This window comes from Corvus moneduloides, chromosome 2, assembly GCF_009650955.1.
Source record: "Corvus moneduloides isolate bCorMon1 chromosome 2, bCorMon1.pri, whole genome shotgun sequence".
Lineage (NCBI taxonomy): Eukaryota > Metazoa > Chordata > Aves > Passeriformes > Corvidae > Corvus > Corvus moneduloides.
The window spans coordinates 109,408,503-109,430,161 of NC_045477.1; the positions used below are offsets into that span (position 1 = coordinate 109,408,503).

The 21,659-nt window shown below is 39.5% G+C and overlaps 1 protein-coding gene across 1 annotated transcript in view; it reads left to right on the forward strand.

The window, feature by feature from the left end:
* SMS (spermine synthase) overlaps nt 1-17,668 on the forward strand; it is a 46,092-nt gene extending 28,424 nt beyond the window's left edge. Inside the window, exons 6-11 of the mRNA XM_032100814.1 lie at nt 180-334; nt 1,242-1,331; nt 2,313-2,427; nt 2,923-3,002; nt 13,287-13,402; nt 14,721-17,668. Of these exons, the coding sequence (XP_031956705.1) occupies nt 180-334; nt 1,242-1,331; nt 2,313-2,427; nt 2,923-3,002; nt 13,287-13,402; nt 14,721-14,763 (599 nt within the window). The 3' untranslated portion in view covers nt 14,764-17,668. The remainder of the gene's footprint in view (nt 1-179; nt 335-1,241; nt 1,332-2,312; nt 2,428-2,922; nt 3,003-13,286; nt 13,403-14,720) is intronic.
* Nucleotides 17,669-21,659: the final 3,991 nt, after the last annotated feature.

Here is a 21,659-nt window from a genome sequence, read left to right on the forward strand (position 1 = left end):
AGAAATCCTGTGTGGGATTCTGAGAAAGATCTCACTACTTGCACTGTCTCTGAGAGCCAGGTTGTTTCTGTAGATGCTCTTGCTTTCGTCTGTATTGTATCACCTCTGGATTAATACCAGTTAATGAGAACAACTGAAGACTTAATATTGCTGTCCAATTCTCTCTTCCTTCCATTCAGATCTGGCAGAAAGTGACCTGGCATATACTCAAGCCATAATGGGCAGTGGAAAGGAAGACTACACTGGGAAAGAAGTGCTAATCCTAGGAGGTGGTGATGGAGGTATACTCTATGAGATAGTCAAACTGAAGCCAAAGATGGTTACTATGGTAGAGATATCCTTTGACAAATGGCCCGTTATTCATATCAACCAGAGCTTTCTGCTGATACCTTAGCACTGAGGACAGTTACCTGTCAGGTTCTGATTTGCATGAGGAGATGGGGTCTTAAATGAAATTTCTTTTTGTCAGCTTAGAGAGACCAGTGACTGCATGTTTGTGCATCGTTATGCAACACCTGCTTTCAGGTTCCCAATCCATACTATAACTCTGAGAGTAGTTTAAATAAGGCTGGAAAGGGATGCCTCTGTCATCATTCTGATGCTTTCTCTAGTAACAGAAGACAGATCTGTCAAGTTTGTGTTTTGGGCTCAGTTCTGCCTTTTTGAGTTCTTCTGTTTTCCTAAAGAAAGCTGTAAAAAAAAAATAGTGCCTAGAAGCAAAAAAATTTAATCAATAGGAATGCAAGGACTTGATGAACTGTATTGATGAATTGACCAACCCTGTTTTAAAAATACCAATACAAATCAAGTTTTCAACATTGTGTAGTTCATATAGTTTGTAATGTAAACTGCTGTTAGCCATGTGAAATGTTGATCATCCTAGATTTTGGGATCCCTTTGCTAAGACTAAAAATAATTGTCTTAAAAGTGTAGGTTAAAATCTGAACCTACTTTAACTTTATGGAGTTTTTAATAGTTTTACAGTTCACATTTCAGGGTTTGATGATGATGATAACCTAAAGTATCAAAAATTTTGGTTAAAACCAAAAATAAGCACTTCCTAATAATCTATTTGAATCTGGAGGCCAGAACGTAAGGTTGGCTATTGCAGTATATACACCAATAGACACATCCAATTATTCCTTTGTGAATGCCACCTCCTTGAGAACTTGTTTCTGAAGAAGTAGAAGCTGTTACCTCTATTACTTCTGGAGTGTATTATGCCTTGACAAACCTCAAACATTGACCAAATGGTGATTGACGGGTGTAGAAAACACATGCGTAAAACGTGCGGAGATGTCTTAGACAATCTGAAAGGAGAGTGCTACCAGGTAATGTTTTGTTTTTCTTTCATTACAAGTAATATTTTAAATACATGTTGACCTAGTCTGGAAGACTGCTATGGCAAAGTTTTGGGGACAAGTTTTCTCACTCAAGTTTGGGAAGCATTTTTTCCTTTTGTATGACACTTGCATATTTTAATAGCTGGAATTCATGTTGGAAGTATTTTAACTCTGTCTTCAGACTTCTAAAATTAAATGCATATGCAGCTTTTAAGGAATGTGAAATAGGAGAATGTTTGCTATAACTTAGAAATAAAGAGGAAATAGCAGTAAGAACGTAGTGTTTAACATCATTCCTTAAACTGTTAAACCTTAAACTGTTAAAAAGATAGAAGAAATGTGTATTTCTTAGGTGTTCTATACAGTTGGAAATACCCGGATTTGTAATACACATTTAACAATTATTTTTAATTTGCAGGCAAAATCCCTTAGTATTACACTGCTGTTATATTAAAAATAAAAACCCCAACAAATGTCATGCATTCCTGCAGTTGAGGTCTTTGTGCTGCATCTGACAGCACTTAAAAATGAGCCCAGGTGTAGCCTGTTTTTGTTTTCATTACTGGTCCATAGATGCTGTGATAGATAGTAACTTACAGGAGTGAGCTAATAAAAACACACAAAAAATTAACAGATAAGTCACATGCTACTGTGGAAATCAGTGACCCTTCATATGAATAACTTACTATACTTACATGGAACTGCTAACTGTTGTCAGCATTTGGTAGGAAGAACAGTGGTCACAGATCTAGGAAATTCAGTCCTAGAGTGCCTGTGTTGTCATTGTCATAATTCCTACAAAGTTCCTTCTTTCTGTATGATGTAAAAAGTTGAAGGTGGAGCCTAAAATTAAACATGTATTTAATTTTGATATTTTCCGCTTTAATTTCTGTGAATCCACATTTGTTCCTTTTACCTGGTGAGTTTTAGGGTATTTTGAAGACTAGGTACAGTATTTCATTCTTATAGGTCCTAATTGAGGACTGTATTCCTGTACTGAAGAGGTATGCCAAAGAAGGAAGAATGTTTGATTATGTAATTAATGATCTGACAGCTGTTCCAATCTCCACATCTCCAGAAGAAGGTAAATCTTGTAATTTATTTTCTTAAACTTCCAGAGAATTTTCAACATTTCTGTTCTTCTGCTGCATAACAGCTTACACCATAACTGCTTTCATTTTTTCCATTTAAACAACAAATCTGAGAGGAAAAAAAAGATAGTAAGACATCTGTTCTTTTGAAAATTTTTTGAATATTAGAAAAGGCTAGCATGTGCCTAGCACTCTTTTAAATCTTATTCCAGAATAATATGAACTCATGTAGTTCTTGAGAAGTATTTGGAGTTCATACTCTAGTAGATTTTCCTCACTTTAGAGTTTATTGGAAACTTCTGGAGAATTCCTGTGAAGAAAACCAGCAGCACTCCTGCCATCACTGCTGTTGCATATGGTTTACATTTGGGGTTTTTTACTCCAGGCTTTATTTTTAAAATTTTTTTAAGACTTTGCAAGTCTTGAATATGTAATAAGTGAACAAGCCAATAATGTGCGGTTGTTTTTCAATCACTCCCCATATGCAGATTCTACATGGGAATTTCTGCGGTTGATTCTTGACCTCTCAATGAAAGTCCTGAAACAAGATGGAAAATACTTCACACAGGTATGATATCTGGGTGTAATGAAGTACTGCTTTGTATGTATTGCAATTTGCACTGTTTCAGTTAAAAAAAAAAGACAAAACTACCTAAAAATCTACTACAAGCTGGTTTTCTTCCTTTAATGACTTACCAAGCACTTTTGCATGAAAGTTAGGTTTTGCTAACTGACTTGTCTTTTTTTCATTATTTCATGAACTTTTGTCTGGAGTTTAAAAGCATAATTGTAAGACTCAGCAAGGCATGCTACAGAATATTGCAGCTGAACAATTCTTTGAAAAGCAGAACAGATGTACTTTATGAAGAGATAGATGGTTTTTAAGCTAATGTCTTCAGTTGTAGAGTGTAAAACATGAAAATTTATCGTTCATTAAGGTGTAAGAGTTTGGCATAGGTGCAGGGGGATGAGAAAATTAATATAGCCACCTCATAGATAATAGACTTGTGGTATAGCTTTCCACTGAAAATACTTCATGTAATCCTGAATTTGGAATGCCACAAAGCTGTGTGCAATAATACAAGAATGTGACAGGAGCCAGCAGATGGTTCAGCGAAGTCTAAGTCTCTGAAGTTGTGTTTCTTTTGTCATGCTCATAAACTAGTCTTCTGATGTGTGGAGAATCTAAGTACTGTATTTTGGAATAATATCCTTAAGCTCTGAAATATAAAGAAATTGGTCTACTGTAAAATTGTGCAGGTTTTAAAAGAAACGAAAAACTTGTGGGATGAGGTTTCTGGCAATTCTAATATGCTGCTCTGTTTTAAAATACTGTGGTTTTATGAGCAGGAGAAATGATCTTGTGGTTGAAATATAAGATACGATTAACATGGTTGTACCACACTCTAAATTTTAATGGCATTTCTGTCCTGTTACTAGTGGAAATATTTATGGCAGACTTTGATATCAAAAGGACACTAAATCTTTTGGAAACAGAGCAAGTTGTGTTGCAGTTACTGTACTTACACCATACACAGTGAGACTAGCTGGCCTTATTGGGACAAAGGTAAACATGTCTGGGGACAGGTTTTTTTTGGACTTTGCAGAAGGGCTCTTGAGAATAAGGTTGTGCTGAAAGCTGGAATGATGGCTGTGCTGTAGCCAGAGGACAGGAGGGTTGTTTTGTGTCAGCTGAAACCAGCTGAGGTGGAGACTGGTGCAGCCCCTGCTGCCTGTCCTGTCCTCACGGGAGGAGATAAGTTGGCTCTCCATCATCTGCTTGCACAGAAAGAAAGGACAGCAGTTCTGAACCAGCCCTGGTGGGTTTTAGCTGTTGTGAAACTATGCAATATTATATTTTGTGGCCCCAAAGCAACAAGGTGGTACATGGCAGGATGAGAAAGAAACAATATTAAAATTGACATGGCTTAAAATTGGACTTGTGGCTAATGGGTAGCCAATGAAAGGGCTGGAGTATAGAAGCAGTGTTCTCAAGCAGCTTCGTCTTCCTGAAAGTGTTGAGAAAAGGACAATTAATACTGGGGCAAACAGCTTTCAGAGCTTTTGATACATCTACTGATACACTACCCAGCCCATTTGATGGTTCTTGTAGCCCCTTCCCAGTTGGGCCTGAAAAAACAAAATAATCCTCTGTAAGAATGGAAAAACCATCTGTACTGGGTTTATCTGACTAGGTTTTGATAGTGGGGGGGAGTGGGGAGGGCTCCCCCATGTCTGACAAAGCCAATGCCAGACTTGCTTCGGGGTGGATCAACTTCTGGCCAAAGCTGAGCCCATCAGTGACTGTGGTAGTGCCTCTGGGATAAGATTTTTGAAGGGCGAAAAGTTGCTGCACAACAGCAGTTGCAGCCAGAGAGAGAAGTGAGAATATGTGAGAGAAACAGCTCTGCAGACTCCAAGGTCAGTGGAGAAGGAGGGGCAGGAGATGCTCCATGTACCAGTGCAGAGATTCCCATGCAGCCTGTGATGAAGACCATGATGTAGGAGGCTGTCATTCTGCAGCCCATGAAGCTCCACAGGGGAGCAGAGATCCACCTGCAGCCCCTGGAGGACCCCATGCCAGAACACGTGGATACCTGGAGGAAGCTGTGACCCTGTGGGAAACCCACACTGGAGAAGGCTTGCTAGCAGAACTTGTGACCCTGCAGGAGACCCATGCTGGAGCAATTAATGAAAAACTGCAGACCATGGAAGCACTCATGTTGGGGAACTTAATGGAGGACTGTCTCACATGGGGGGAGACCCCACACTGGAGCAGAGAAGTGTGGGAGGAGGAAGGAGCACTAGAAATAAAATGGGATGAACTGACCACAATCCCCATTCCCCATTAGCGCAGTTTGTGAGTAAAGTTCACCCTGGGGAGAAAAGAGGGGTAGGGGAAGATGTTCCTAAAATTTGGGTTTATTTCTTATTATCCCACTCTGATTTGATGAGGAACTTGAGTTTAATACAAAGGTGAGTCTGATTGCTTGTGACAGTAACTGGTGAGTGTTCTCTCCCCATCCTTATGTTGCCCTGTGAGCCTTTTGCTGTATTTTCTCTCCTCTGTCCAGCTGAGCAGGGGAATGACAGCATGTCTTTTGTGGGCACTTGGCATCCAGCCAAACTCAACCCACCACATCCTCACACAACTCAGTAGTCTGGTCATAGGATGAACAGACTTACCAGGGTGCTCTAAAGAAAATCAGCTGTCTATAACTTTGTTTTAATTATTTAAACAAATTTAAATTCAACTAAACTATCTGAAGCTGGCTACTCAGAGTATTGGGTTAGACTATGGTCGGAAGTTCAAACATGACTGCTATGAACTTTGGCAGCTTAGTCACACACTGGGAACTCATAAATGATTTTGAATGCTCTGTTGTGTTTGCTGTTGAATGCCAGTGGTTTCAGCTCTGTGTATTAACATTGGGAATTTAAGTTACTTTTGTTCCCGCTATCTACTTTCAGGATGCATATATTACACAGCAGGCCTTGCTGAAGACATCATGTGCCTTTTAAGGCAGTTATGTTTTTAAAATACAGGACTCCGTGTGCCCCCCAGTCCCTTCTTTGCATTTTGGTTCTCTAAACCAAAAAATATTAAATATCACCAAGAAAAGTGGCTGAGGGAATGTCCACTTACTTGTTAGAGCCTCATCTTTGCTATGATGAGGAAATGTCTCATAGGAAAAATGCAGCAAAAGGATTGTTGTTCTGTGGACTACTAGCCAGTAATTATAGTTGCTTCTTCTGCCTTGGCATTATATTGTACTGACATTGAAAATTTTTGTTCTTTGTAGTTTGTAGCATGTCCCCTTGCACCCTGAACAGAATCATGTGCATCTAGTTAGGATGTCATTTATTTCAGTGCCAAAGAAATTCCTTACCCAGAAGTGGAGTTGTGTTCACAGAATGCCATCCTTTCACATACTGTATTGCTGCCTGCTGTCTAAATGCCACTGCTGGGAAAAATAAAGGGAAATGCTCATCACCTCTTCATTGAGCTCTGCGCAAGTTTTAGAAAATGTTCTGATCTGCAAGTGAATTTTCAGCAGGCAGGGTCTAGTGCTGTTGAACTCCAGATGGATATAATTTATCTGAGATTGTAAAAAGAATTACTTCTCGCATGCTGCTCTAACACACCTGGTGGTTCATTCGGGATTCCTTCCTTGGTGATCCTCAAAGCAGTCTCCAAATGCTGGTGCAGAATGTCCTGTCACCACTAGGTGGAGGCAGGTAACTGGTATTGCCTGGCAGTTCATTAAGATTTTTAGACATTCTGCCTGTGGAAGATTTTTCAGACTATTTATTTGTATTCCTAGGAGTTATAAGAACTTATGTGGCCAATTTTAAGATGCAGGAGGGACTACCTTTTTTTCAGCTCTGGAAAGATGTAAAAGGGGAAGTTAATGAATGTCATTCTCTGCTGCTTTAAGTCTGTGTCTGAGTGTATTTGGGGAAAAATGCCTTCATACTTTCTCTGTGCAAATAGTAATCACAGCTTAGAACAAAAACTTGTACGAGTAGCAGCTGTGCTTTACATGCCCTTGCTTTTCTAGCTGCATCATCCATATTGAGTGTTGGAGCCTACACAGAGAGTCATGAGCTTCAGGGCCCTTAGCCTGCAGAACTTGCAAACCTGTCTGTAGGTTTAAGACTTGAAGCTTGTTTATGAAAACTTACTGTTAAACATAATCCCACCACTCTGAGGTTCAGTGGTCATATGGCATGCTCTTATTTCCATTCTTCTTCTGAAGTTGGTGCTTTGAAATGTGTAATGATATGACACGATACAATATGATACGATATGAGGCCAGGTCTGCTCGGTGTTAACCTTCTCCAAGGCAGAGCCAGTTAGAGGCACATGTTCCCAGCCATCACAGTGGAGAGAAATTTGAGTTGGTGAGGATGTAAGACCTTGGAAAATCCTGAGGTGCAGTTTCATCTCTAATACACCTTCCCAGCAACTTGTTTCTGAGCGCGTTAAGTGTTTTTACAGTATTGGACTTCATAAAAATATGATTTTTAGATGGCCCAAGTGATTTCTTTCAAGTGAGTATGTATTCTTGTAGATGATATGTTTGTGGCTTTTGTTTTCTGAACCATCCCTCTCTTGTGCCTTCGAAGTAGCATGTGAGGATTGTCCCAAGAGCTGTGAAACCATGGTCTAGCAGATGCAGAGACTGATTGTAAGGTTGTTTCTGCGTGTCAGTGGATTGTGTAGCTAAGAAAATGCCTTTTTCTGTGCTAAGTTTTTGTTCTGTTGATCTAATCTTTTGAGGTTGAGAAGGCTATCATTTTCAGCCTGTTTATAAAGTGGAATCTTTAAAAATACCTCTAAACAGGAATTTGTGACTTCCTGGTTGGGGTCATTCAGCCCAGGCAGGATAGAAACTCAGACCACTCACACGTTCCAGTAAACAGCACTGACCCCTGGTGCAAGGGATCATGTGTCTCCCGCATGAACATGTGGCCCTTCACTAAGCTGTCTCTTCCTGGCCACTCTCCTACACAGCCCTCTGAATGTCCAGACAATCATCATGTTGCTCCATAGTTAGACTCCTTTTTTTGGCTGCTGTGTGGGCTTTCTAATTAGCACTTCCAGCGAGGGAGCAAGATTCTCTATGACTGAACCATGAAAGGATGCTGGAAGAATGGCTGTGTGAGCCTCTGTGATTTCTTGGTAGTTTGAGAGGCTTTAAGGAACAGACATTTTCATTTCCCTTTGTTACTGAGAGTTCAGCTTTAAATTAATTGATCTTTTGGCCAGTGGACGTACTTAACAGTCAGGTTTGCCTCCATTATTTCCTTAACAGCCCTCTGTGTCCCCCCAAACTTAAGCCTAGCTTTTATGCTAGGTGTTTCATGATCAGTGTCTCACTGCTTATTAGTCACTGTGAAGTGAGGAAGGATAAAACCGAACCTTGGCGATGTCAAATTCTGGCACATTATTGCAAAACAAAAACAGAAACCCATGTTAAAAATTAAACTTCTCTGGCGTACAGTCACAGACAAAGGTGTCCAGTGACAATGACATGTGGGGTAAGACATGTAAGAAATGGTCAAGTATGGAAAAGGGACCCTTTCACCTGCTTTCAAGTCACTGGTTTACTTTCTGAGGGTTGGAGGAAGCATAGTGGCCCAAGTTCAGCCTGTTAATAGTTGATGGACACATCCCCTTTATAGGTGGGCATAGTTAACTGGAACTTACATGGTTAATTTAAACAATTTTTTTTTCGCTACTTATTTTAAGGAATGTTTTTTGTCGGTCCAGAACTGTATTTGTTATTTAAATGTGTTGTGCCTTGTGCTGTAGAAACCTAAAAACTAAACTCATGGGTCTACAGAATATATGCCTTGTGAGAGCCCAGAAAAACTGATGTTGGGAGACAGGCATGAGCTGTTGGAGTGAGTGCAAGCCCTGAGCAGACTCAGGATGCAAAGGCTGTGAAACAGTTCAGGAGTCATCTGTCTTAAACAAGGTCTTTACTGATAAAGATTTGTTAATCTCAAAGTTTAAACCGCCTCAAGTACTCTTCTGTCTGAAAGATGCTTCTTAAGGAGTAAAAAAAAATTCATCTATCTCCTAGTTCTTACCTGTCAAATTGTTTGACGTGGAACAGAGATTAAGTACGGGGGGCTGGGCAGAGGAGTTGGGTAGGGTTTTGTGTGTGTTGAAAATTTGACTGAACCCTGTGGGAGAAAAAAGAACATGATTTTGGTTATTTCCTTCTGAAAACATTTAATTAGTGAGTCATCTGCTTTAAACCTTATTAAACAGCATTCAATATTAGCTATTGTTTGAGTTATATGGTGTCTGTCCAGAGCAAACAATGCATTACTCTACCACATAACTCTTCATTAGGCAGCGGCAGTTAAAGTGGACACAGCTTATTAGACTGATCTCTGCTTGGTTCCCTGTGGCACTCTAGTGATACTAGAACATCTAAGTGTGATTGACATTGTTATTAACACTGTAGCCTTGGTTGGTAAAGCTGGTCATCTTTTAAAGAAAGGTGTTAATAATAGTGATTTTTCAATAACTTTATTGAAATAAGCCTTATGTTTTGTAGAATTGATTTTTGAAATGCTTAACTCTGTATTGAGTAAAGCCAGATAGTTACAAAAAATAGTAACAATGCAGAACTATAAAATCCTGTGGTGTTTCTCCAGAAGAAAAAGGTTGATAGAAGAGCCAGGTGGGTTGTCTGAACCTTTAGGCAAGATCTTGATTTGGAAATTGGGGAGTTGTGGGTTTGAAAAGCAAAAATTGTTTCTTGGCATGTTCACTGCTCCTGTAATTTGTTTTCCATGGTGTCTGCAGTGATTTGTCTCTTGCTAGAGAAGGGAGAAATAATGAAATACTGAAGCAACAGTCTGGGAAACTGGATACTTCTCTATCACTGTGTATCCTATTCAACTTCCGACGTAATAGTGGTATGCTCTGTAAATTACCTAGCAGCGTTTCTATTTATGACTCAAATTACACACACAGGTTGTTTTTCAGTTTCCTTTTGCATTCAGTCTGATGTTGAAACAAAATGATATGTTTGGTAAAGGGCAGCTGAACCAAAAAAACCCACCACAATCCTCTGGATAATGACAGGTTACTGAACTGTACTGCAGCAGTCTGTTCATTGTTGTGCTCAGTAAGTGTTAGTCTTATACCTTTTTACAAATCTCATTTGTTTTCTGATAGCCGAACCCAAATATGAAAAATTCCATATAAAGCATGCCACTTTCCTTTACCAAATAAGCAAGTACAGGTTTGTTTGTGCAATATGATCAAAATTATAATCAAACACGTTTTATGCAAGTTCTTTTGAAGGAGGGCTTTCCCAAACATGGTTTTTTTAAAAGATTATAGAATGATAGAGTGGAATCATAGGATTTCGTGGCCTGGAAGGGACCCACAGGAATCATCAAAGTCCAGCTCCTGGCCCTGTACAGGACAACCCCGAGAATCACATCATGTGCCTAAGAGCATTGTCAAGATGCTGTGTTAAGATTTTTTTAAGTTGAGGCTTTCTTCTTCACTTGTGAACACTTGAGCACAATCCAAAAAAAAAAAAAAAAAATTGAGCATGATGCAAAAAATTCAGAGGAAGATTGGTGGAATGAATTATCTTTTCACTTCCTCTGGAAATAGAAATGTTTTAAATACACTGTGAAAAAATCCTACCAGTAAAAAGTAGGAGAAATAGTATAAATTCCAAGGTAGAATGTACATTTTACACTTTGGTTCTAGTTATCATCTGATGTTGTTACATGGAAAAATCAGTGTAAATGGAGCTGTGTAGAAATACTGATTTCAAATGTGACCTCTGCTTGTTTTGGCCTCTGTCTGTTGTATGTTTTAAAGAGCACAGATAGTACTTGTTCAAACTCAGCTCCTTGCTTTGTGAAAATTAACTTTTAGTTGCACCTGTGTGCATATAATCATTTTAAGGCTATTTAAAAAAATATGGGAGTGCCATGAAGAATTTACACAGTAAAATGAGTCTTTCTTAAAGACTGTTCTGGATTTAGAAGCTTCACAGTGTGTTAGCAGAGCAATACGATGTGTGAAACACAGGCAGTCAGACATTTAGGAAGCGTTGAGGAAGTCCAGGTTCCTGGGGTCCTCATTTCGAGTTAGAGATCCTAAAATATTGAATAAGCTGTGACTGTAAGGGAACTAAATTTTTTTATTAGATTAGCTTTTTCTTATTGAACCATCTGGTTCAGTCAGGTGCAAGTTACACATGTTATTGAAGGGCAGGAAGAACAAGATACTGCATTCAATGGTCAGTAAAAAAAAAAAACCAAACCAAAATTGTGTACTTGTGGGTACACACAAACACTTCCCAAAGTCATTCAGAGCAGCAGGAGGATCCTGCCACTCCACAGTGGGTGGAGGCTGTTGCTTTAGACACTTTCTAACATGTAACTTCTGTGCCTTGCATTTCTTGCCATCATTTTGTGGGGCTTTGGCTCTTGTGCTGGATTATTAGGAGCTGTTTCATTAACATAAAGATTTCCTTTTTGTTCTCCTTTTTATCTTCTGTGGCAAACATTCCTCCACTAGAAGTGGTAAAACGTGGGGAAGCTTGATGATTTTTATATTGAGAGCTACTTTGGAAAATGCTAGTTAATGCTTCTGTTTCTGCTGATCAGAAATCAGAAATGGAAAGCAGGCTTTGTGCTACATCAAGGTAAAAGGCATTTATACTACATGCTAGTAAACCCAACCATTACGAGAAGCTGGGGACATGTATCTCCTGAAGATCTCATCCTGCCCTGCATATGGCCAGATTGGCACATGCTGTGTGGGCAATAGAGATTTATAGTCATCATATAACTTGCTGTTCATGTGTAGTGTTACAGCATAGTTGGTTTATCATGTTTGGGGCCTGTAGGTTGAGCTAAAATTCCTCAGGAAAGTGGTGGACATAGAAGACCACACAAATCAATTCATTTGGCTGTCAGTGTGCCAAGGGCCTTTGCAATATCTCCACTGTGACCACAATTACAGAATGTATTATCTCTGTGCTGTGCCACAGCAACAGTACACTTTTTTTTTTTTGGTGAGTCTTCATTCAGTGCCTCATACCTGGAAAAAACCTGAGCAATTTGTGGACCACGCAGTGGTGATTGTATTCAACTTCACTTGATTTTAAATTAGTGTCCAGATAACTTGTATTTGCCTCACTCATTCCTAAGAGCATTGAATTTAAGGTTGTGAAGTATTTGCTAGCCTACTCAGTTATGTAGGCAAGAAACTTGACAAAGGTTTTTATTTTTTAATTGAACTTACATAACTTTTATTGCTTTGGATATTTGGTGTTTGTTCAGTCTGGTGTTCTGTGAACTCACTGTTACCACTAAATCTTCAAATGTGTTCTCCAGGATATGGAGAATTCAGTCTTCTAATCAGAGCTTTCTCCATATGGGCATCCCAGATATACATTACAGTAACTTCTGCTTCTTACTAATAGTTAGCTTGGGACAAGGTAGTGCTTGCATAAAAGAGTTGCTGGGGGGGTTGGGTGAGTTCTTTTGTTTGAGTTGTTTTGGGGGGGGGGGGGGTGGATATTTTGTTTATTGGGGTTTGGTTTGGGGGTTTTTTTTGTATGTTTTCATCTGGGGGATTGGTTTTTCTGGGGGGGGTTCTTTGTTTGTTTTGGGGTTTTTTTTGTTTGTTTAATTCTTCATTCTTTGTAATCCTCAATGTGTTTGTATTCCAAGAATGATGTGTTTGGGTAATACTGTTTCACCCCTAAGACAAAAAAAGGTATCATAGGAATCACTTCCTTTTCAGAATCATGACGTGAAAACTCAAGACAATGTAGCCCGCAGTCAGAGAACTTCTGTATAATTTGATGTATTTAGTCATAGTGCTTTGTGGAGGAATCTGTTTAAAATAGATAGGCTATAGTTTTGTTAATAGTGCATTTAAACACTGTAAGATCTAGGCAATGTTAAATAACAGAAGAATCTGGACGTTGTAATACTGTTTACTAATAAATGTAAGCAATCATTAAGAAAATGGTTAGGGAGTGGATGTTATAGGTAAACAACACATGGTGGTCTGTGAACTGGAAGCCCTCATATAATGGTTCCTTCTGCTAATGAGAATATAGATAATGCCCCCTTACTTACCCTTTGTTGAAAGGATACAAATTGTTGTTTGCTGTAGGCAGAATGAAGACAAGCTGTTCATTGTTTGCCTTGTAAATATTAAATATTGAGAACAGCATGTATCTGCTTCTCAAGTATGTGGAAGCCTTGCAGTAATGTCAAAATGTATATATTCATCTGAAATTTTGCTTATTTGCTTGATTGTGACTGGAACTTCTTTTTTCTTCAGGGAAACTGTATCAATCTGACTGATGCCTTGACTCTGTACGAAGAACAGCTTAGCAGGCTTTACTGTCCTGTGGAGTTTTCAAAAGAAACTGTGTGCGTTCCCTCCTACATGGAATTGTATCCTTAAAGACTGAAGAAGACTGAAGAGTGTATATTAATAAATCAAGCAAGCGTAGATTGGTTGGAGGTAATGAACTCAAGCAAAAAGGCAGTTCTGATTTAAACACTTATTTTTTTTCATAGTAAATGAACTGCTGCAGTTTTATTTTAAGGATAATTGTAGGAATTGTTTTCTAGAAGTGCTGTAAATTCACAGCTGGTGAAATGATCAGCACCTTCCATGAACAGGCTGTGTTTTTGTTAATGTTCTTGAGTGGTGTGTGTGATGTGGGATAAACTGTTCGATAAGGGTAATGCTGCCTGGGAGTTCTGACAAGGATGTATCTTCTTATTTTCTTTTTTGTTTTACAAAAATAAGAAACCAACTTCATACAGATTAGCATGATCCAGATCTTTAAATATTGTCTGACATATCGAACATACAGCTCAGACTTGATTTTTAAGACTGGGGAATGGGGAAGAGAATGATACCTATCATTACTAGTTAGTGTTACTGGAAAAAAGTATTCCAAGTGGAGGGGTATGCATGTTCTCAGAAGCATCCCATTCCTAAAAATAATCCTTCAGAATCTCTTCAATTTGTGGGTAGCAGGGAAGTTATATAAGGAGCTAGAAGTTTAACCTTCAAGCCCTTAGCTTGAGAGGAGCATTTTGATCTGCTGTAAGGTGGTTCTGCTGGCTGCATTTTGCCTTGAGTGTTTACTGCTTTTATGGGATCTCCCTGGAAATGTTTTGCAGGGTAAAGCCTGCTGTGGCTGTCTCTCTTGACAGGAAACATCTTTCCAGGATCTGCTTATTCATAATACATTAAGCGTGTGATGCTCTGACAGCCTTTCTTCTGTTGCATGTGTTCATTTTGCCTCCCTTCTGTGTGTCTAACCCTGGTAGTGTTCAATGCTGCAGCCTCCATACTGACCCCTTACTGACTCCAGACTGACTATAGTCAGCTCCTCCTGCTTCTCATTATTGTCAGCTCTCTGTGAAACTCAGATTTGACCCCGCATTTTCAAGATAAAAGAATGTGAAGGATATACAGATACTTGCCCTTAAAAGCTTGCGGTTTCAGAGAAACAGGTTATTTTTGCCTTTACAACTGCCAGACCTTAATTGAATGTGTATGTGATTTGAAGTGTAGGCATCCCTGAACTGCTGAGCCAAAAAGAGAATCCAGGGAGATTTCACTTTTGAGTGTTTTGCCTACCCTTTATGAGCTACTGGAAGTTTTCAGAATTTAAATATAAGTAAAAAGAGCTACATTTTAACCATGTACTACAAATGTTGCCTTTTCTTTTCCTTAACTGCTTATTTTCTCCAGATGGGTATTCTACACAATTTGGAAGAAACAGACTGACATCTGAACATCAAGATTATTTGAAATTATCCTAAGTGTACATGCTGCATGGAGCATATAGGCCTGCCACATGCTGCATATTGGCATTTTGAACCTTTAAATTATATGCTGTAGATGATCCTGAAACTTAGTCATGCTATTGATTGTGAATTCTTTAAATGTTTTTTTATTGTTATTTTAATTTAAAAGCAAATGGAAAATGTATATTTTGACAAGCTAGGGTGTTATTTTTGAAAGTCAACTTAAAGATGAATAAGCAGCAAAACTATATAGCTGCTGACTGCACTGAACCTTTAGAATGTGATCCTTTTTATTTTTTTGTAGATCTTCACAAACTGGTTGATTAAAAAAGACATCTTTAGCATTTCATCCCTCAAGGGTGGTCCATGGAGTTCTTGTTGGTTTTGTTTTTCCAGTAGATTTTTCATCTATAGTGCTTTTTAAAAATGGGAGAGGGTTTTTGTGTGGTGTTGGTTTTTGTTTGGCTTTTTTAATGAACACTGCAGTGCTTCCATATAGACAAGGGCATAACTAAAAAGAAAAAAATCTTGTGAGAATACTCCAAGCCCTTTGTTGCAAAGGGAAGAAAGCCAGTCTTAAATTTCTATTTACCCTAGTTTTCTTCATCATTGCTGTAATCTCTGCGGCAGAAGAATCTTTGGCCTTTTACATCCTGGAATTCTTCAGTTGCTGCCATATTGACTATTTGGATTCTGACATGGATTTAACAATAGGTTTGTACTGAAGTATGAAGATCAAGGCTGGGTTTTCATTCCACCCAGTGCAAGTAATTGAGCATAATGAGGTTCTTGTGGGCATATCTTCTCCCCAGCCTTACAGGAAGCACTAGATTTTTGAAGTAAAGGTTGGCTTAGAGGATGAAGAAATGTGGGTGATCTGTCTTTATATGCACTTGTACTGAATGTTCTGAGGGGCAAGTATGTGTGTGCTTCGGTAGGATCAGTGCTGGTTGTATTGCCACAGATGGCCCATATTGTGTGAGGCTATTGCTCAGTTAGACTCACTTGCAGTGTAAAAATCAGTAGAAGCTGGGGGGCATTGTGATTCTGTTCTGGAAGAAGATGCATTTTTCTTTAGCAGTTTCTCATGTTGTCAAAAGTTATATTTTTGTAAGAGCTGTGTATTGACTAAGATATTTGTGTTTAAAAATCCCATTTGAGGTAGGAGGGATATGACTATTATGTGCATTTTTTACTTTTCCAAGATAGAATAAAAAATGCACTATTTCCCTGAACACTCTAATCCTGAACAGTAATGATGTTTCATTCAACACACAGTATTCACATTTTCTTAGTTTTATTGGAGAGAGTTCATTTGCCCCCCCAAGATACTGTTAACGAAAACAAACCAAACAAAAGCTGTCCTTTATATTCTTAAACCACACATAAGGAGTAATTTTATTGCATCCCGCATATATAAACTGTTCATGGAACCTGAGTAGCCTGTGCGGAATTCCAGACTGATACTAGAAAACTTGCAAAAATTTGCTGTTTCTTCAGTCCATAATTGGTCTAAAATTGTTAAAATGTTTTCAGTTTGGAGAGCCAACAGAAGCATTTTTCAGTCTTACTATTTTAAATTATCACAGTTAATGTTAATTCTTGAATATACACAGGGCACAGTTCTTCCATGGCCTACAGCTTGTGAATCACTAAATACTTCCAAAGAACAGAGCTTCCCTCTAAATAGAATAGTTTTCTGCATTTCCCTGAGTGTTTTAGCTCTGCTGTAGGTATCCCAGAAAAGATGTTGGTATTATAACCTATAATATAGTAGAGACTCTTCATTTATGGTCCAGGACTGCAGTCAGTTTGTCTAGCCGCAGATGAATGCAGATATCCTGTAAACAGGTGTATCCATAACTTTGCAAGCATGAATATTTCCATTGATTCTTAGTGTGATTGCTCATGTAGGTGAAATGAAGCACACAGGGACACAGAGTTCAGAGTATCTGTGTTCCTGGGTGAGCTTGGCAGATGTAGAAATCAGTCACAACAAGTGGGGGTGGTTTGGTTTTTAGCAAGGAAACTTGTGAACTGGAAGATGATTTAATGTGCTCACTGTACCAGGGCTTGTACTTCCCTTTGGCATTACTGCACAGGAAGCTGCTGGGTGTGCAGGGATGTTCTGTAAAGAGTCCCAGAATGACCAGGGGACCTGAATTGCGTATTAATAGCTGAGAGGCAGCAGTGCTTGCAAGCTTTTCAACTAATAGGGTATGAAGAGAGTTGGAAGAATTATTTTTTTTTTCTTTAACTTTTTTTAAATGTAGTGTTTTGAAGTGATAGATGCAGTATAAAGCAATTCAGCAAACACTGAACATTATATTTTTTTAAGTTGCTGAATTGATTCTGAGCAAATATATACACACTGTCGGTCTTTATTTATTTGTTGCTGTAGTGTAGATTTTTTTAAAAGAAAAACAAGTCTCTGTGTTAGAATTTCCAAATGTAAACTGCTGTAGCTGATCAGTTTTCCATGTTTAAGGCCAGTTGGGAAGCAGCTGTAATTGCTGCGCCATGTATGCAAACAGTTCCCGAGATACGGTTAACATTAGAAGTTTCTTAATTATTCTTTGCACTAAATGCTGCTTCCACCTAGAAGTTATTGACTGATAGTAGTTTGTGCAAGGAGAAACTGCTGGCGTTGTATCTACTGCATCAGTGCAGTGCACGTGTTAAAATAAAGGTACGCTATCGTTACTTGTGTGTTTGAATTGTTAAATCCATTGTGGATTCAGTGTTCAAATGACAGAATTGATGGGTATGATGCTTACCATTGTACCTCCTTTTTCTTTGTCACATAAAGGTTCTTCATGGTCTTTTTATTGAGTATCTTTTCTGTCTCAGATGAATTCTGTTACTTTCCATGTAATAAATGCTCAGATAAGATACTGTGTAGTATGGAACAGCACACTGATATTTGTAATGGGGGGACTCACTTGAAGCTTCAGAGATATTTGCCTAGAAAGAGTTGCTTTTCTGTACAGTGTTTTAGATGTGAATTCTTTGGAGATCTCTAAGTGGAAATTTAAGTTTTTCTGCTAAAGTGGTAAGTAGGCTTTGGGTGACAGTGTGACTCATTGTGTGGCACAGAGAAAAGACAGGCTTAGGAGAAGTTACTGTGACATTGAGAATGATGGAAACTGGCACAGGAATTTAGGTAACAGGGAGAGGGGCATGAACAGGATGGGTACATAAAGAAGTTATTAACCTTTCTGAATCACACCCCAGAGTAATGTCATACAATGGAAGAAAAACGTGACTTCCAGAAAATGTAGAGAGATTTACACGAATTCCACATAACTGGAAGGGAGAAGTATTTAGATCTGCATTAAGTACAGTGATAGCAGAAGGCTTGATAGCTCAGAAAAAGAAAGGGGAAGCCTTAACTTTCTGAGGGGAAAAAAGTCTCACATATAGACTGAGGGTAGAATAAGGAGTAATTTTGGAGTGCTTACATGCATGACAGGGAAGAAAGGTATCTTCCTTTATTATTTTTGCTGTTTGAGAATTTGAGGTGTTGACAGCTTGCTGGAGGGAGCGAGGGGATGGGTGAGAGGAAGATAACTCAATTTCTTATTTTAATTGAGGTATAGGAGACTGCAGATGATGCCTGTGGGTAGTCTGAGAAAGCTGACAAACTTTGCCCACAAAGAGAAGAATAGTTGGAGTCGTTAGAGATGCTGAGGGAGCAAGTGAGAGAAGTAGCAAAGTAAGCAAGTGCTGCAGTGATTAATAATAGCACTGAGCAACTTAGAAGTGCCTTTTTGAAACATGGAATGCTTTAGGAAGCAAGGAATGAGAAATGTGGCATGGGAACTGGGGGATGTGAAGAAGTTCATACAGTGGTTGTACATTGCAGTGAACTTGAGCTTCAGAGGTAGGGAGTGGAGGTGTTAGAAAGAGGGAAAAGAAAAATGTGAAATGAACTTCATAATTGAAAGTGTGATGAGAAGTATTCCTGTGCAGTGACAAGAGCAGTAAGGATGTAGGGGCAAGAGGCATTAAGATGAAAAGGAACTGGGGAAATGAGCTGGGAGGAGGAGCCAAGAAACAGGACAGCACAACAGAAGTGGTATGGGGATTTGGGGAACACATCTGGATATGGAAAAGAGAGTGCCAGTCACACTGCCCAGCCTGTCCTCTGATGCTATTGGCCAGAGAAGTTGGAGAAATTGGAAACATTTGGGTTTGTTTTGTTGGTTTTTTTTTTTTTTTTTAACTGAGTAATGAGTACAAGATGCCTTCTAAGTATTTTAGAAGGAAAAGAGTTTAGCTGCTGGAAATTAAATGAAGACTAAAAGGAAACTTCAGATTAGGGAGTGCTTAAGGGGTAGACTGATTACTGAAGCAAATAAATACAAAATTCATGAAGCCCAAAAGAAAGGCAGCTGTGGGATTTAATGGTCATGGATTGTCAGTGAGCATGGAAGGGTGGAAGGCAGAAGGATACCAGGGGTGTCTCTGCTGTCTTCAGCTCATGGAACTGGAAATACTGATCAGAACTGGCAAATGTACATTAATAATGATTAAAAAGCACTGCTACAGCCATCTGACTTCAGCATGCCATGACAACTTTGTGTGTTGCTCAAGAGGATGTTTCATGACTCAATGGAGAATGCACAGCACAGTGTGCCACATTGCCTGGGTAGCACCCAAATACACAAGTATTTATTGGTGTATAATGGAAACATTTTTTGTGCAACTATTCTTTGTATAGGCACAGAAATGCACCAGTGGACTAAAACAATAATTTTAGTAGACGGGAATAACAAAGATGAGTGTATACCGCTCTGTGATGCTTTTTGTTGTTTTGGTAGCTGCTAATGTTATCTAACGCTTTCCCATTTAACTTCAGTTAATTATGAAACCTGATGGTTTTGATTTTCAAAATTATTTTCTTTTATTCTATGCTTTGTCCTGGTTCTGCTCTTAAGCTCCACACTGGGACCTCCTGTGAAGTTACTTTCTAATGGTTGGCATGTCTTGTAACACTTAAGTGTTTTCAATGATATTTTATAACCACTGGTTCATTATTTGGGGTGGAAGGATGACAGGTTTTTTTCAGGAAACAAATTTTTGACAGCTCATTGTTTAAAATCCCAATGAAGACTGACAGAATAATTATAGGAATGTTCATTAACGTTTTTTTTAGAAATTTAGGAATTTTTAGGAATTTAGTCAGGACTTTTTACCTGTGTCTTGAAGTAAAATGTTCCTGCTACCATTGTAAAATTCTTACTGTATGTATAACAGCTAAATACTAAGGAAAAGGAAGCTATCTGCTGGCATTTTCTGGAGCTGATTTGCAGACAGCCACGTGTCTTAAGTTACAGTCAAGATTCACTTAATAGAATCATGAAGATAATCATCCATTAACCTAACACTGCCAACACTAAACCGTGTCCCTGAGTGCCATATCTACTCCAGGGATGGTGACTTGACTGCTTCCCTGGACAGCCTGTTCCAGTGCTTCACAACACTTTCAATGAGGAAATTTTTTCTTAATAGCCAGTGTAAACTGCCAGTGGTGCTAACTGAGGCCATTTGCTCTTGTCCTGATGTTTGTTACTTGGGAGAAAAGAGTGACCCCCACCTCACTACAGCCTCCTTTCCAGTAGTTACAGAGAGCAATAATGTCTCCCAAGTCTCTTGTCAAGGCTAGAGCAACCCTCTTACCTCAGCTGCTCCTCCTAAAGTTTGTGCTCTAGGGTCCCACAAAGTGAACCCCCAAAGGCCTGTAGAGGCCACTGAGTTACTGTTTCTGACTGTCAGATCTTCACCCACAGCTGGATCCTCACCCACATCTGGATGCAGTTCGATGGCTGCTGGGAGATGGCCTTGTGCACAGACTTCTGGTTTTCACTTTTCTTCCTGCACTGCTCCAAAGTAGAAGTATGGCCTGTGTCTCCCAGGCAGCTGGGAAGGTCGCTCATGGTGCAGGTAAATGGGTGTCTCTGGGCCTGGCAGTGGTGAAGCTGCACGCCTGGGTTTCAAGTGGCAAAATGCTGCACAGTGGAGTTGGGAACACCCTGCGAGCAGCAACGTCAGAGGAAAAGGGGAGAAAGCGCTGCAGGCACCAGAGGAGAGATTCCCCTGCTGCTCTGGATAGGGCTCCAATGGAGCAGGGATTGTCCTGCAGCCCTTGGAGGGGACTAGGCTGGAGGTGGGATCCACACTGGTCTTTACAGGACCTGCACTGGGGCATGTGGGTATTTCCTGCAAAAACTGCAGCCCCTCTGGCAGCAGATTTTTCCTCGAGGACTGTGGCTCTTAGGAGGGATCCCACTCTGGAACAGGGGAAAAGTGTGTGGAAGATGGAGCAGCAGGGTGGAGTTGATAGTGACTGAGCACAGTCCCTGGTACCTTGGACCCCTCAGGGGAGTGGGGTGAGGAAGGGGCAGGAGTGAATTTGAGCCCAAGAAAAAAAAACTTGGGGTGTGAGAGATGTTTAATCTTTGTTGTTCACTTCCCTGCATTTTTAACTGGCAACACATTGAACCAATTTGGTAATGGGTAAAATGATGAATGGAATGGAAGCTCAGCTGGAAGGAACATCTAGAGCAAAAAGAAATACCTAGTCCAACTTCCTGACCACTTCAAAGTGACCAAAAGTTAGAGCATGTTGTTAAAGAGCATTGCCCAAAGAGCATTGCCCAAATGCCTCTTAAATGCTGACAGGCTTGAGGCATTCATCACCTCTCCAGGAGGCCTGTCAGATGGACATTTTTCTTAGGCCTCCTTTGATAATGCATTTATGCATTCACACGTCCTGGAGCCCTGATGATCTTAGTACAGATGTGGCAGATTGTATTTTCTTTATGCATGTTTTTTGTTGTCCCGGACACTGGGGTGTGAGCTATGAACTGCTGAATGTACC